General features: G+C 48.3%; 1 protein-coding gene across 13 annotated transcripts in view; it reads right to left on the bottom strand.

The window, feature by feature from the left end:
• Window positions 1-9,214, bottom strand: part of LOC121447907 (calmodulin-binding transcription activator 1) — an 829,155-nt gene extending 819,941 nt beyond the window's left edge. For 4 of the 13 annotated variants that reach the window (XR_005974311.1, XR_005974310.1, XR_005974312.1 and 1 more), the window contains exon 1: window positions 9,058-9,208. Coding sequence is in view for 10 of the 13 variants with exons in the window: in XM_041651187.1 (XP_041507121.1) it covers window positions 9,058-9,102 (45 nt within the window). In the remaining 3 variants the exon portion in view is untranslated. Of the gene's footprint in view, window positions 1-9,057 lie in introns of all 13 variants that reach the window. The other 9 variants (XM_041651176.1, XM_041651177.1, XM_041651184.1 and 6 more) reach the window with 4 other exon arrangements.
• Between the last annotated feature and the right edge of the window lie 4,658 nt (window positions 9,215-13,872).

Below are 13,872 nucleotides of genomic sequence, written 5' to 3'. Positions count from 1 at the left end.
CAAATGACAAAATAAATATCCTTTGTAACAAAGGAAACAGAGCAAAGCGCTCTAACCTTCTAGCAAGAACAAAAATTTTATATCAATATGTTCACAACATAGCTCTACACAAAAACCATGAACTAATTAAAACTGCTGCCTTAGATCTCAAGCTGTCTGGCCAGCAACACTGCCCAAACTGAACTGCTGCAGACCAGTAGAAGCAACTACAGCAGTATCAAAACAACCGTGACATCTCATCTTCTATCTTTCATGGTTGACTTATGAACTGACTGGTGGTAAAATGATTTGTAAATATGCCAGTTTAGGAATACAAAACAAAAAATGGAAGCATAAAATTCATGAATGAAAATGCTGACATCATAGCTCAGCTCTCAGAGCAGGGGGATACAAGGAAGTGTGTGTGCATTTATCTTCTGGAATGTTAAATCACCAAAGTCACTTAACAAAGAAGGTTCACAAAACAGCCCTTCCCTGCTCAGAATGAAGGGAGAGGACAACAGAAAAATCATTTTAGCTTTAGCCCAGAAATGACATGCATATGGCACAGACAAGCACCGCTTATGAGTGAGTGAACTATTTCAGGTTATTAGAGTTAGTACTAGCACGTTGTAAAGGGGTGTGCGTGCGTGTGTGTGTGTGTGTGTGTGTGTGTGTGTAGGTGTTTAAATAAGCAGGATTTAATCTCCGTCCCCATCATAAACCGTTTTCCCACTTGGGGCTGAAGAGATGGCTTAGCAATGGAGAGCACTTGCTGTTCTTCCAGAGGACAAAAATGGGGTTCCCAGCATCCACAATAGGCAGCTCACATCTCTTGTACCTACATGCATACACACACAGCCACACACATATATAAACAAATAATACAATAAATCTTAAAAAAAAAAAAAAACCTTTCTCCCACCATGTGGCCTACCATCCACAAAGAGCATGTGAAAGCAACAAGAGCAGACTGGCTTGCTCTGCCACACACACTGATCATAAGTAATTCTAAACATAGCACTAAAACTCACAAGCCTGCAGAAGTGCTTAGATTTTTATGATAGGGAAAGGATGCTTTTATGGAATGATGTAACGTAAACTACTACCACAAAACTTTGATTCATTCAGGACTATTTAAGCAGCTAGAAATGAGAAGTCACATTTTTCATCTTTGGGCAGAACTAAAATACTAAACTAAAAACTCTGTAAAGTTTAGATACAATTTTCTAAAACCCTTCTATTCAAGACACTTAAGGCACCAATTCTAGATCCCTAATGTTAAGATTATTACATCCTTAGAAAACAGCAGCGGCCTCAGAGCCTTTGTGACCTCTACAAAGCACAGACAACAAGGACAGTCTCACTAACCATCTGCACAGCTTAAAATAGCCATTCACCAAAATGGATTTTTTTTAATTTAAGCAATAAACAATTCTGCCAATAAACATTTTGAAAAGGAGATCTTATTAAGTTAAAATGCAAACATGCCAGTTTTATCTACAGATCTGGAATGCTGGCGATCACCTCAACTTCCACAAGCATCTTTGGTAGAACACCACTACCCCCTTGTGGATTCGAAATAAAAATTCTTATCTAGAATTTAGTTCTGAAATGTTCCATTCTGCTGAACTTCCACCAAACTTTAGATTTTCTTCACTAAAAACTATTTTATCTCAAGTACTTTCTAAAAGGGGGAAACACATTTTAAGATCACCAAGGCCATCACCAACTGTGGTGGAAACAGGCAGTCGACTGTTTCAGAGTATCAATTACATTTCCAATTACCACCTTAAGGTTTTCTTAATCACTAACTGCTGATTTTATCACTCTTATAGCTTTGTGCTTCCTATGATTTCAAACTTCATACCAATTTCTTATAATTTCCACCAAAGGGTTAACATTCAACTGCCTCAAAAATCAAGGGGTAACAGACTCTTCAGAAAGGGACTAAAACCAAGTCTAAATTTACAAAGACAGAAATTCCTTAGTTAATTGACTTCAGAAATAATTCTTGGCAGTCTCAACCAACCCTGATAAGAGAAAACTATAATACATTTTTTAAAAATAGAAACAAGGGGTGTGAGTTGTTTTTTTTTTTTTTTTTCAGTTGAATGAGCATCTCCGAACTAACCATGAATGCACATCTGCAATCCCAGAACCTGGTTGGCAGATCAGAAGCTCAAGGTCATTCTCAACTACACAGTGATATTAAAGGCCAGCCTGGGCTACGTGAGACTTTGCCCCCACCAGAGAGAGAGACAGAGACATAGAAAGACAGAGAAACATGCAGGAACAAAGATGGTGATGAAGAGAGCATTCTGGAAGCATCACATAGGAACAAATCTTACTAATGAAGATTAAACAGGCTGACATACCAGGTTTCTCCATCCTGACAGACACTGGCTAGGTTTTTCAACAGTGTGCAACTGACATGGACAAAGAGTCCACACTGTCACGGCAGTCTCCACCCCATTCTCAACACATGTAAAACTCCTAAGAGGACACCATAATTGACTGTTGCCAGCAAACATTAAGTGGGAATACAGTAGAAAAATTAAGGCATTAGGTAGGTGGTAGCTGATGAGGAAAAGTGGACAGACGCTGCACAGTCTGCTAGAAAGGATGTAAAGGCCATTCAGAATACATAACACCAAAGCCAGACTAAATACAGCAGGAGCAATCAGAACTAGTCTACAGGATGCTTTGTTTGGGATTATTTTGTTACTGTTACTGTTTCTGGATGTTCCTGGGGGAGGGGGGTGTAAAGAGAGGTATTTTGGTTGGTAGGAGGAAGTAAAACATAATGTCACTTACTTTGTCTCTAAGCACTGCCATCTTGGCATTTCTTTAAAGGCACAACACAATACATGCAAAGCTACCCTATAGAAAACAGAGGGAAGAAGACAGTCCAGGCCAGGACACCTCCTTCAAAGTCACCCTGTGCTAACAGCTTCAGGGAGGGGCCTAGCTCAATCTAATGGGGGCAAAGTGACTTAAATGAGCAAAGGACTCATGTACAACAAAACATGCAACTATATCAATAATGAGCAGAACACTGGGATGAGTACAAAAGAACCATTAAAACAAAAGATACCTTGGTCCTTACATCTTATGTCAACCATTTGAAAATTAAAGTTCATTTCTCTTAAGACAGAGTAAAATGAAGATTAATGTGACTGGCTGATCTCTCCACGCTGGGGTACATAGTATTTCTTTTTAAGTCAAGAACTAGGTTTTTAAAATGCTCAAAAAGCATTACCAGTTTTTACAGGAGACCCATGCAAGCAGTAATTCTCAAAACAGAGAAAGGGAACCTGGAAATAGTGCCTCAACACACTGATGGGCGGTATTTACTATGGAGAACAGGAGACTGTTGTTGAATGTCTACACACAACCTCACACATGACAAATACTACAAAGTGGCAGACCATCTTCATCTTCTAATGGCAATGCTAACAAGCACAGAGTACTACACCCATAATGGCATAAACACAGGATATGACTGTGTCTGGGAAGCCTTGACCCTAAACCTGAGCAGAACAGAAAGAGGAGGGTGAGCAGGCAGGCAGGCAGGCAGGCGCCCCTTCCTAAAGTAAGGTGGACAAAGAATAAGAACACCTCTACCCTCACCCCATACATCAGATTGCAACACAGCACAGAGTGAGGCAGAAGAGTTCTAAGAGAGGGACCCAATTTTCTGCAAACACAAGTTCCCAATGACTGGTATAGTTACTAACTATATCCAAAGAATTGTACTGCAATCTAACCAGAGACAGAAAAAAGCCAGATTAATTCAGCAAAAACAAATTCCCAAAATCCTACACGGGGACGTTCAGTAATCTGAAGGACAGCACTTCACTCACACCTCTGTCCCCTTGCTGGGACTTAGATCCCATGCCATCCACCTAGTCTACAGGCACAGAAGAGGAAAAGGAGGTAGAACCTGAGTTGCCCAGAATAATAAGCAAAGTATGATGACTCCATAAGATACAAAATATTAAAGATGGGCCATGCAATATAGAAATGCAAAGAGATACATTATCACTTGTCACCACAAAAGAACCAGTGGACAAAGGGACAGCCATCCACAGACTGTATGGGTTGCCACAGGAGTGACAGCTACAGACATGGCTTCTACAGCCTCTGTGAGAGAAAACCTGACTTGGGAGAGGAAAATAAGCACACTTCAGATTACCTTTGATCAATGTCAATATCATGATGTATACCTCATCTGCACGCAAAAAGAATCAGGTTTTAGGAAAAAAGAAAGATACAAATAACAGTACTATCAAACAGCATAAAGAATTGGAAGTCACATAAGCAGCTAGTAACTGTACCGGCTCTGGCCTTGGAGTGGTGGCCAACCTTAGGCATTAGATTTAGATAACTGAACAGCAAACAGAGTGATGTCTTATCCAGTGCTTAATACATGAACCAAGGAGATCATTAGAAAATAATGCTTTTCTAAAAGCTCTTTATGTAAAAATGATCTGTTATGTATAAATGCTATGTTCCATGCATATAATACCTGTATGAAATGCTGTTGTTCTAATGTATACTAAACATTCCGATCACATATCTAAATTACCTAAAAGTTATACCTAGACAGTCACATTAAGAGTGACTATTTTTTGCCGGGCGATGGTGGCGCACGCCTTTAATCCCAGCACTCGGGAGGCAGAGGCAGGCGGATCTCTGTGAGTTCGAGGCCAGCCTGGTCTACAAGAGCTAGTTCCAGGACAGGAACCAAAAAAACTACGGAGAAACCCTGTCTCGAAAAACCAAAAAAAAAAAAAAAAAAAAAAAGTGACTATTTTCTTATATGTGCACACACACAAACACAAACCCCACAACCTAGAGGAAAGCTGCAAAACACCTCTCCCAGTAAACCCTCTAACATCTTCACCACCCCTATTCCTCCAGGATGGAAGGGAAAAGCTCCACAAGAACGCACATTATTGAAGATTTTTTTATAAGATTACAACACACAAAAATTAAAATCAGAAAAGTTTATAGAACTTTATTAAAGTCAAGTATAGATAAAGTAACATGTCATTTATAAAAAAAAGGCTAACAAGATCCACTATGGTCTCAGGCAAAAGTCACTAAACCCTGCAGCTCCTTGCACACAACAAACATCCAAGAAAGGGTTCCAGAGTGAATAGCTGAGTGAAGGAGAGCAGACACGACAATGATGTCAAAAGAGCAGACACTGAGATGCCACTAAAGACTCAATAGGCACAACTGCAGGAAGCCAAGGATGTGAGAACCCTCTTCTATTCCTGTTCCCATAAGATGCAAAGGGAGTGTTCTCCAAGCTGCCACGAACAGGACATAAGGATGGGCCAAAGTCATGAACAGGGTGTAGGGAACGGGCACAAGAGTGGCTACCTCAAGATCAGAAAGAATTCAAATCCGTCTGGCACACAGACTAACACCTAGTAAACAAAGGTAAACTGTTCCATCCTCATTCTCCAAAGGGCCATTTCAGGGGGAAAAGCCAAAATCACCAGGGCCTAAAAATAAAAACTAAAGTATCAAAAAATGGGGCTGAGCAGGGCATGGCACCCCCTGCTTATGACTCCAGCATTCAGAAGGCTGAGGCCTGAGGACTGATCCTCAAGTTCAAGCCCAAACTGTTGTACACAATAAACTCTAGGCTAGCCTGAGCTACAAAACATGACCTGTCTCAAGACAAAATATTCAATTTTTTGATAAAGTGAAAAGAATGAAGAGGTGGCTAAATATGACATAAACTCACCTCCAAGAGCAAGAGTGATGCTAGTCTTTTGAAAAGGGAAAGCTGACCCCATCTGACCTTGAGAAGAGGTTGCTGTGCACAAGTCAACATGCAGAATCCACTGAAAGGTGAGATGTAGAAACCCAACATTTCCCAGAAACAGGGTGAATCAGGTCTTCAAGGGGACAAGAGAAAAAGATCATCTGGCCTTTCCCAAAATGCTGGTGAATGAGAGATGGAAGGGGAAGTCACGTTCGCACAGAAAGATACAAAGGAAAAAAAAGCAAAGTGACTAAGGAAACCACAGTAACCAGGCCAACTGCAAGAGAAAATCCTGCAGAGGGCAGGAGGAAAGCACTGATTCCCAACCACCCAGAGCCCAGCCAAACCATAAGTGCCTGCTCGTCCAACTTTGACAAGCAGCTAGACCTTCATTACCTCACCTTGCTCAGTCCCCATGTGTGGCACCCTGCTGGACAGGACAACTCCCAAAGGTAGTTGGTGGCCTGGAGAAGGGCACAGAAGAGCCAGCACCAGAAACAAGATGACTCTCCTGGATCTATGCCAACATACGTAGCAGGTATTCCACTTTTCATTTTTCCAAGGCTCACTAGCACCCCTAGAAACAAACAAGCCCCCTAAGCTAACGAGAGGTACAGGATGAAAACAGCCTAAAAGGGGAAGAAGACACACAGACACACCCAGGAAAATCAGACCAAAAGCTTTATTTTCTGGCGGTGGGTACCACGCTGAAAAGCAAAACCAGAAGTCAATTGAGACATCTCCTTACTTGGGAAATCAAGGTAGAGGGCTCCCTTCCTAGGAAAGTGTGCAAAGGCACGTGTGCACACGCACAGAGCTGGATGCAGGGTGAAGCTCCACACAAGTAAGACTTAACTGCTGAGGGAAATGCAAGAGACAGAGCAGTGAGGCACCTGAACAGAGCCAGAGCTGCTGAACTCTCAACACTCACCAACCCCAGAGAGAAGAACCTGGAAAAACCCTGCCACCTTCCCAGGAAGTGGCAAGCACTTTTCCAAAGGTACCTTTTCCTAATTTCATGGTGTCTCTCACTTCATTGGCTGAAATACAACAGGAACATACTTGAGGACATCAGTTCCCAGTTCTATTAGGGAAAAGCAGCTTTTTCTTCACTTCCTATCGTTTTCCCAAAACATGGGAAATCTTTCTCCTATACTGCAGTTTAAAAAAAAAAAAATCAAGAACAACTTTTACTCTCCACAGAATCAAGCCAAGAATACCATCCCTAGATTCCAAATGGAAAAGTCTGGGCACTCATCGACAAGCACTCCACACTGGAGATGTGGTGACTGCTCTGGGTGGCATTCTGCTTATTCGGTACAATACAAATGACAACTGAAGGAGTGGTAACAAATGGCATTTATCAAAGATACTTCTGATTCTTCTAAGCCTGAAGTCACCAACAACATATTTGGATATGTATATATAAATACACAAGCTTGCATGCTAACAGTTCACACACACACTGAGCAAAGAGCTTTCACCTGACCCTTCGAACTTCCTCTCTCCATGTACGAATGTGACTGCATGTATGTACCAAGTGGTTTGCATCTTAAACAATTGTGCAGGGCATCACAAGCTCCGTGATGCCAAAGAGAACCAAAACAGCAAAAAAGAGAGACATTTCCCCTTTGCCTGAAAGGTACAAGATCCAAAGAAATGTTTTGATCCCACTAGAGACATACCAGGGCAAAGGAAGGTTCTGGTACCACAGGGAGCACACAAGCTACCTCTTCTCAAATGGCATGTGGGCGACAAGGGTGTCTACGCTCCCTATTCTGGATAGAAAGGCATATGGCTTCTCCTTACCCAGCCAACATGAATACAATTTGAGAAAAATTAGAAAAAGTCAAGGTAACAGGCTCACTAAATATGGCTGACTGGGAAACAGAAGCCATAAGGAGGATATGAGTTCTCTCAAAAAAAAAAAGGGGGGGGGGGGTGGGAAGTTTATTTCCAAGAAAGATTCAAAGACTTCTTGAGTGGGATGCATAAAGTATGGTTCTTACTGCTCAGAAAACAGGCATCAGAACACAAAATTCAAGGGCATATGACCCTTCTCCCAGTGGGGTAGTGTTAATTGGTGAAGGGTGCCCCCTAAGATCCAAGAATGAACGGGAAGCTATAGATCCTGTTTTCCTTCGAGAAAGGAGTAATCGCTGAGGTTTCTTTTCACTCAAGTGGTAGACACATCGAAAGCCCTGGCTGCCCTACATCTTACTGGGGCGCCCACCCTGGCCCAGACAGGGAACTCCAAGGAGAGAGGCAGACAGCGGAGAGGAGCACTGGAGCGTCCGGTTTTCCCCACGAGAAAGAGGGCAACTCGAAGGGTATTCAGGAAATGAGCTCACCCTAACCCAGGAAAGTGTGCGAAGAGTGGAGATCTGGAAAAAGTGTCTGCCTTCCTATGGAGAATGACTTCAGGGCTGCACAGGGCCCCGCGAGCCACTGGGCGAGCAAAGAAAGAAGAGCATGGGTAAGCCCGAGTCCCCTTGTCCTGGCGAAGAAGGGTAAACCCGGCGTGCCGAGGCTCCGCGGCCCCACGAGACTCCCCGGAAAAGGGGGACAGGCTCGCACGGAACCCTCCGGGCTCGACGAGGATCGGGGTCACCGAAGGTAAAGGGCAAGGCAGTGTGGAGACCCCACCCTCCCGGCAGTGAGGGTGCAAGGGCAAGAGTGTAAGAGCACGCCGTGAGGGGCGGGGAGGCCGCACGAGGCCCCCGGCCCTGCTGGGGGAGGGGTCGCCCGGGGCCTCAGCCGAGGGGCGCTCGGCACGAGGGGGGCCCCCTGGCGGGGACCCGCGCGGGGACACCCCCCACGCCGGCGCTAGGAGGCGCCTCGCAGCCCGAGGGGGGCTGTGGAAGGGAACGTCCGGCCCTGACGCCGCCACGGTCGCCGGCACGGATGACCGCGAGACCCCGCGGCCCGGGAAACTTTCCTCCCCGCGGCCCCCTCACGCCCTGGCCGGCGCGGCGGGAATGCCCCGGGCCGGGTGCGGGAGGTGCCTCGGCTCCTCCTCCTCCTCCCTGGGCCCGGCCCCCGCCCCGCGCGCCCCCCGCCCCGGCCTGCCGCCCCCGGGGCTGGGTGCGGGGCGCCGCGCTTGGCCGGCCCGCGAGTCACCTCAGGACTCGGCCGCGCTCCGCCCCCCCCACCCTACCCGCGCCCTCCCCGCGCCCGCCGCGCCCCCGCGCTCGCGACCCGCGCCGCCGATGCCCGGGATGTCCGGCGCGGCCCCGGGCCCGCCGTGCCTCCGCCACCCTGACAGCCCCGGGCCCTCGCGCTCCGGCTCTCACCTTCCGGCTTGTTTTCGGCAGCCATTTCCCCTCCGCGCGCCACATCCTCCTCCTCCTCGCGACCGGGACCCCGAGCGCGCGCCTCGTACCGCCGCCGCCGCCGGCCCAGCCACCCCGCCGCCGCCGCGCACCCGCCCTGGCCCCGCCCCGCGGCCCACGCACAGCGCCCATTGGGTAGTGCGACTGCCAATCACGGCTCTTGTGACCAATCGGGCTGCACCAGGGGTCTCACTACTCTCCGGGAGGAGCGTCCTATCCACCCAGCCCATTGGCTGAGCACCACCGCACCGACTAATGTGATTGGTCTGGAATCAACGCCCCCTCCCCACCCACTCCCAGGAAAACCCGCCCTCCAGATCTAAACAAAGCTTCCTAGTGGCCAGAGCTCGCAAGCTCGGCCCAATCAGGACGAGCCTGACACGGAATATTTCCTCGAGGCCGAGACGTAGTGTTTTGATTGGGCGTCACAATAGTGTTTCCCAAGCCGTCCAGACCAATCAAAGGGGGTTCCCGGAACTCGGGAACGGCTGTGGGAAGCCCCGCCCCCCAGCGTGACCGTCATGAGGAAGGCGCTCGCTCATTGGCGTGCTGGGGCTTTTCCCGCGTGCTCCCGGAGCTGAAGGACGTTCCCGGGGAAGCCGCTGCCGGCGCGTGGGGGTCCCGGTGTCTGTGGGGGACACGCCGGATCTCCGGGATCCCGCATCCTGCGGCGATGGCGGGGGGCGGTTCTGGGGGACAGGACGCGAGGCGCCGAGGCGTGCTCGTGGTGTCCCCGAACCCTTCGGCCGGGAGTCCGGACGTCGCTGCCCGCCGCGGGGGGAGGAGCGCGCCTCCCAATAGGCCCCGCCCCCTACGGCAGGCCCCGCCCCTTCCTGGTGTCCGGTCCCCACCCCCTGGCCGGCGTTGCGTCCCCGCGGCAGCCCTACGCTCCCGCCCGCCTCGCATCTCTCTGTCCCCTTTTCTAGCGGCTTAAAATACTGAAACTTTATTTTGGTCACGTTGTCCATGTGACCGGCGGAGCCGATGAGTCATAGGTGCCTGTCCCAAGCTGCAGTCGCGGATCCAGGGCTCGGAACGCTCGACCTCGGCTAGCCTAGACAGTCCCTCCCGGGCTCGCCGCACATGCGCCGGATTCCGGCCGCAGCTTCGCACGCCTCTCCTGGAAGTATGGCCACACCGGGTGGATTCGCAAACCCGGGGCAGGAGAGCTGCAAAGTGCTGCTACGCCTTCTCCACAGAAATTCAGGGGTTCTGCACGTGGCCCGAAAAGAAAGAGTCAAGGATGGAAGGAGGGAGGAAAGGGGCAGAGTGCAGGAATTCTGCACGCGTACCCAAGGGAACGCAGTTTAATGAAAAGCAGCCGAGCTCCAGATTTCTCTGTAAACTTGCACCGCTTGATTCCTCAACATTTTTTTCCCCTCTGTTTGCTGTTAGCAGAAGCACTGAAAAGTCGATCGAGTGTTTTGGCGTTAGGATTGATCGTCAAAGCCAGTTTGTGCCAATCCTAACAACATGTGTTCTTTTTCTGTTGTTCACCGCGGAGAATTGCTTAGGTTGTTCCAAAAATAAAGATATCCCAAAAGAATGTTTTGTATTGTATACTCATTCTTCAACAAACTTTAATTTTATGAGCCTCAAAAAAGGCGAAATTTTAACAACTAGGGTACAGTATTTTATCGATTAGCATTCTTAATAGCACCTGTGTTGCCTCTGGAAACGCTGGTGGCGTTGTAAATTAGTATAACCCTTTCAAAAAGCAATTTCACGGTATGTATTAAAAGCCATAAAAATATCTATGTCTTTTGACCTGGGAATCTCATTTCTGAGGATCTGTTCTAAGGAAATAACCTCAGGTAGGGAAGTGCTTGAAGTAAGAAAATGTAACAAAAAAAAAGCAATGGGGGTTGGGGAGATGGCTCAACAGTTGGAAGCACCACTGCTCCTTCAGAGGACAACAGTCTGTTCCCGGCACCCCCACCTGGCAGACCACAACTGCGAGTGACTCCGGTTTCACAACCACGGGCGCTCATGTGCACCTCCCTCGTATATACACACTTAACTTAAAAATAAGTTCTTTTAAGAAAAAGAAAGTGGCCCATCCCAAAGTGCAAAGCTTGGCTGTTTCGCAGATGAACTGTGCTTACCCACACAGTGGGTCACTTCACTAGCCACTGCAGCGGGGTTAATACAAACCCAGAGTCGGATTTGGGGGTTCAACCTGAAGGTCAGTAAAGCAAAGCAGCCAATCACTGGCTCTTACCTCGACCTCAGTCTGAAATGACGATCCTGACTGTGTCTGAGAGCTGTCTCCTCCCATCTAATATTCCTTCTAGGGCTGGGATTAAAGGGGTGCACCACTCACTACCGCTGGGTTTCTATGGCAATCTGCTGTGGCTACTGGAATTAAAGGTGTGTGTCACCACTGCCTGGTCTGTAATGCTAACCAGCTTCAGACAAGCTTTATTTATTAAAATACAAATGAAATATTACCACAAGTCACATGTCAAAATGGGCAAACTCACCCATTGCTGAAGCTATGAGAGATACTCAAGATTTTGGTGTTCATTTATAAATAGAATAGAATGGTAGAAAATACTGCATTTGAAGGCTAAGGATGTGGCTCGGATGGGAGAGCGCTTTGCCTAGCATGCAGGAAGCTTTAGATCCTTCCCAGCACCAAATAAACCAAGCATGGTGGCACAGGCAAAGAGCTCCAACAGTCAGGAGATGGAGACAGGAGGGTCAGAGACAAGTCAAGGTCACCTCCAGCTACACAGTAAGTCTTCCTCAAAAGAGAGTGGCACGCGGAGAGAACGAGCCCGCACACTACGGCACACGGAGAGAAAGAGCGCACACACTACGGCACACGGAGAGAATGAGCACGCACACCACGGCACACGGAGAGAATGAGCACGCACACCACGGCACACGGAGAGAATGAGCGCGCACACTACGGCACACGGAGAGAATGAGCGCGCACACTACGGCACACGGAGAGAATGAGCGCGCACACTACGGCACACGGAGAGAATGAGCGCGCACACTACGGCACAGGGAGAGAATGAGCGCGCACACTACGGCGGCACACGGAGAGAATGAGCTCGCACACTACGGCACACGGAGAGAACGAGCCCGCACACTACGGCACACGGAGAGAATGAGTGCACACTACGGCACACGGAGAGAATGAGTGCACACTACGGCACACGGAGAGAATGAGTGCACACTACGGCACACGGAGAGAAAGAGTGCACACACTACGGCACACGGAGAGAACGAGCCCGCACACTACGGCACACGGAGAGAATGAGCGCACACACTACGGCACACGGAGAGAATGAGTGCACACTACGGCACACGGAGAGAATGAGTGCACACTACGGCACACGGAGAGAATGAGTGCACACTACGGCACACGGAGAGAACGAGCCCGCACACTACGGCACACGGAGAGAATGAGCGCGCACACTACGGCACACGGAGAGAATGAGCGCGCACACTACGGCACACGGAGAGAATGAGCGCGCACACTACGGCACACGGAGAGAATGAGCGCGCACACTACGGCACACGGAGAGAATGAGCTCGCACACTACGGCGGCACACGGAGAGAATGAGCTCGCACACTACGGCACACGGAGAGAACGAGCCCGCACACTACGGCACACGGAGAGAATGAGTGCACACACTACGGCACACGGAGAGAATGAGCGCACACACTACGGCACACGGAGAGAAAGAGTGCACACACCACGGCACACGGAGAGAATGAGCGCGCACACTACGGCACACGGAGAGAATGAGTGCACACACTACGGCACACGGAGAGAAAGAGTGCACACTACGGCACACGGAGAGAATGAGTGCACACTACGGCACACGGAGAGAATGAGTGCACACTATGGCACACGGAGAGAAAGAGTGCACACACTACGGCACACGGAGAGAAAGAGTGCACACACTACGGCACACGGAGAGAAAGAGTGCACACACTACGGCACACGGAGAGAAAGAGTGCACACACTACGGCACACGGAGAGAAAGAGTGCACACACTACGGCACACGGAGAGAATGAGTGCACACTACGGCACACGGAGAGAAAGAGCACACACAGTGCACTTTATAAAGGAGTGATGCATATGTTCAAGAAATGGAATTTACCTTACTGTCTCTATTTTCTATAATACAGCCACAATATAGTTAGTTACATTGCTTTTATAATTAAAGTTAACATCTTAATGAAAACATAGGTTCCAGACTTGGTGTGGTAGCTCATTCTTACAATCCCAACTCTAGGGAGGCTGAGGCAGAAGGTGAGCCTGGATCTGGAGAGATGGCTGAGCAGTTAGGAGCACTTTTTGCTCTTGCAGAGGACCTTGGTTCAGTTGCCAGCATTCACAGAGTAACTTATAACCATCTACAACCCAAGTCTGGGAGATCTAAAGGACACTAGGCACAAAGTGCACAAACAAGCATGCAGACAAAACAAGCACATAAAATAATGATGATGATAGCTTTGAGTTAACAGTGCGCACAGCCTTGAGGTGGGTATTTTAAGCACAGAAAGTAATCTGAGACCAGAGCTATGGAACCGGAAACCTGTTGGGATTTTGAGGTGGATCATTTGGTACATTTGGTCAGTATTTACTGAAAGGGGACCAGGACTACCAGACCACTTCGGGCAGCTTCATTTTTCTCTGAGCAATTAAAACAGAGAACAACATGAAAGTTAGTCACTGGGTTTCAGGAGAAGTTACCTAAACAATAGCTGTGGTTATAAGACCTTTCCACCTCACCCTTGAGTAAAACACCCT

This window comes from Microtus oregoni, unplaced genomic scaffold, assembly GCF_018167655.1.
Source record: "Microtus oregoni isolate MIOR12 unplaced genomic scaffold, Mior012 000005F_ref0000423, whole genome shotgun sequence".
NCBI lineage: Eukaryota > Metazoa > Chordata > Mammalia > Rodentia > Cricetidae > Microtus > Microtus oregoni.
This window is presented reverse-complemented; position numbering and strand designations above follow the sequence as displayed.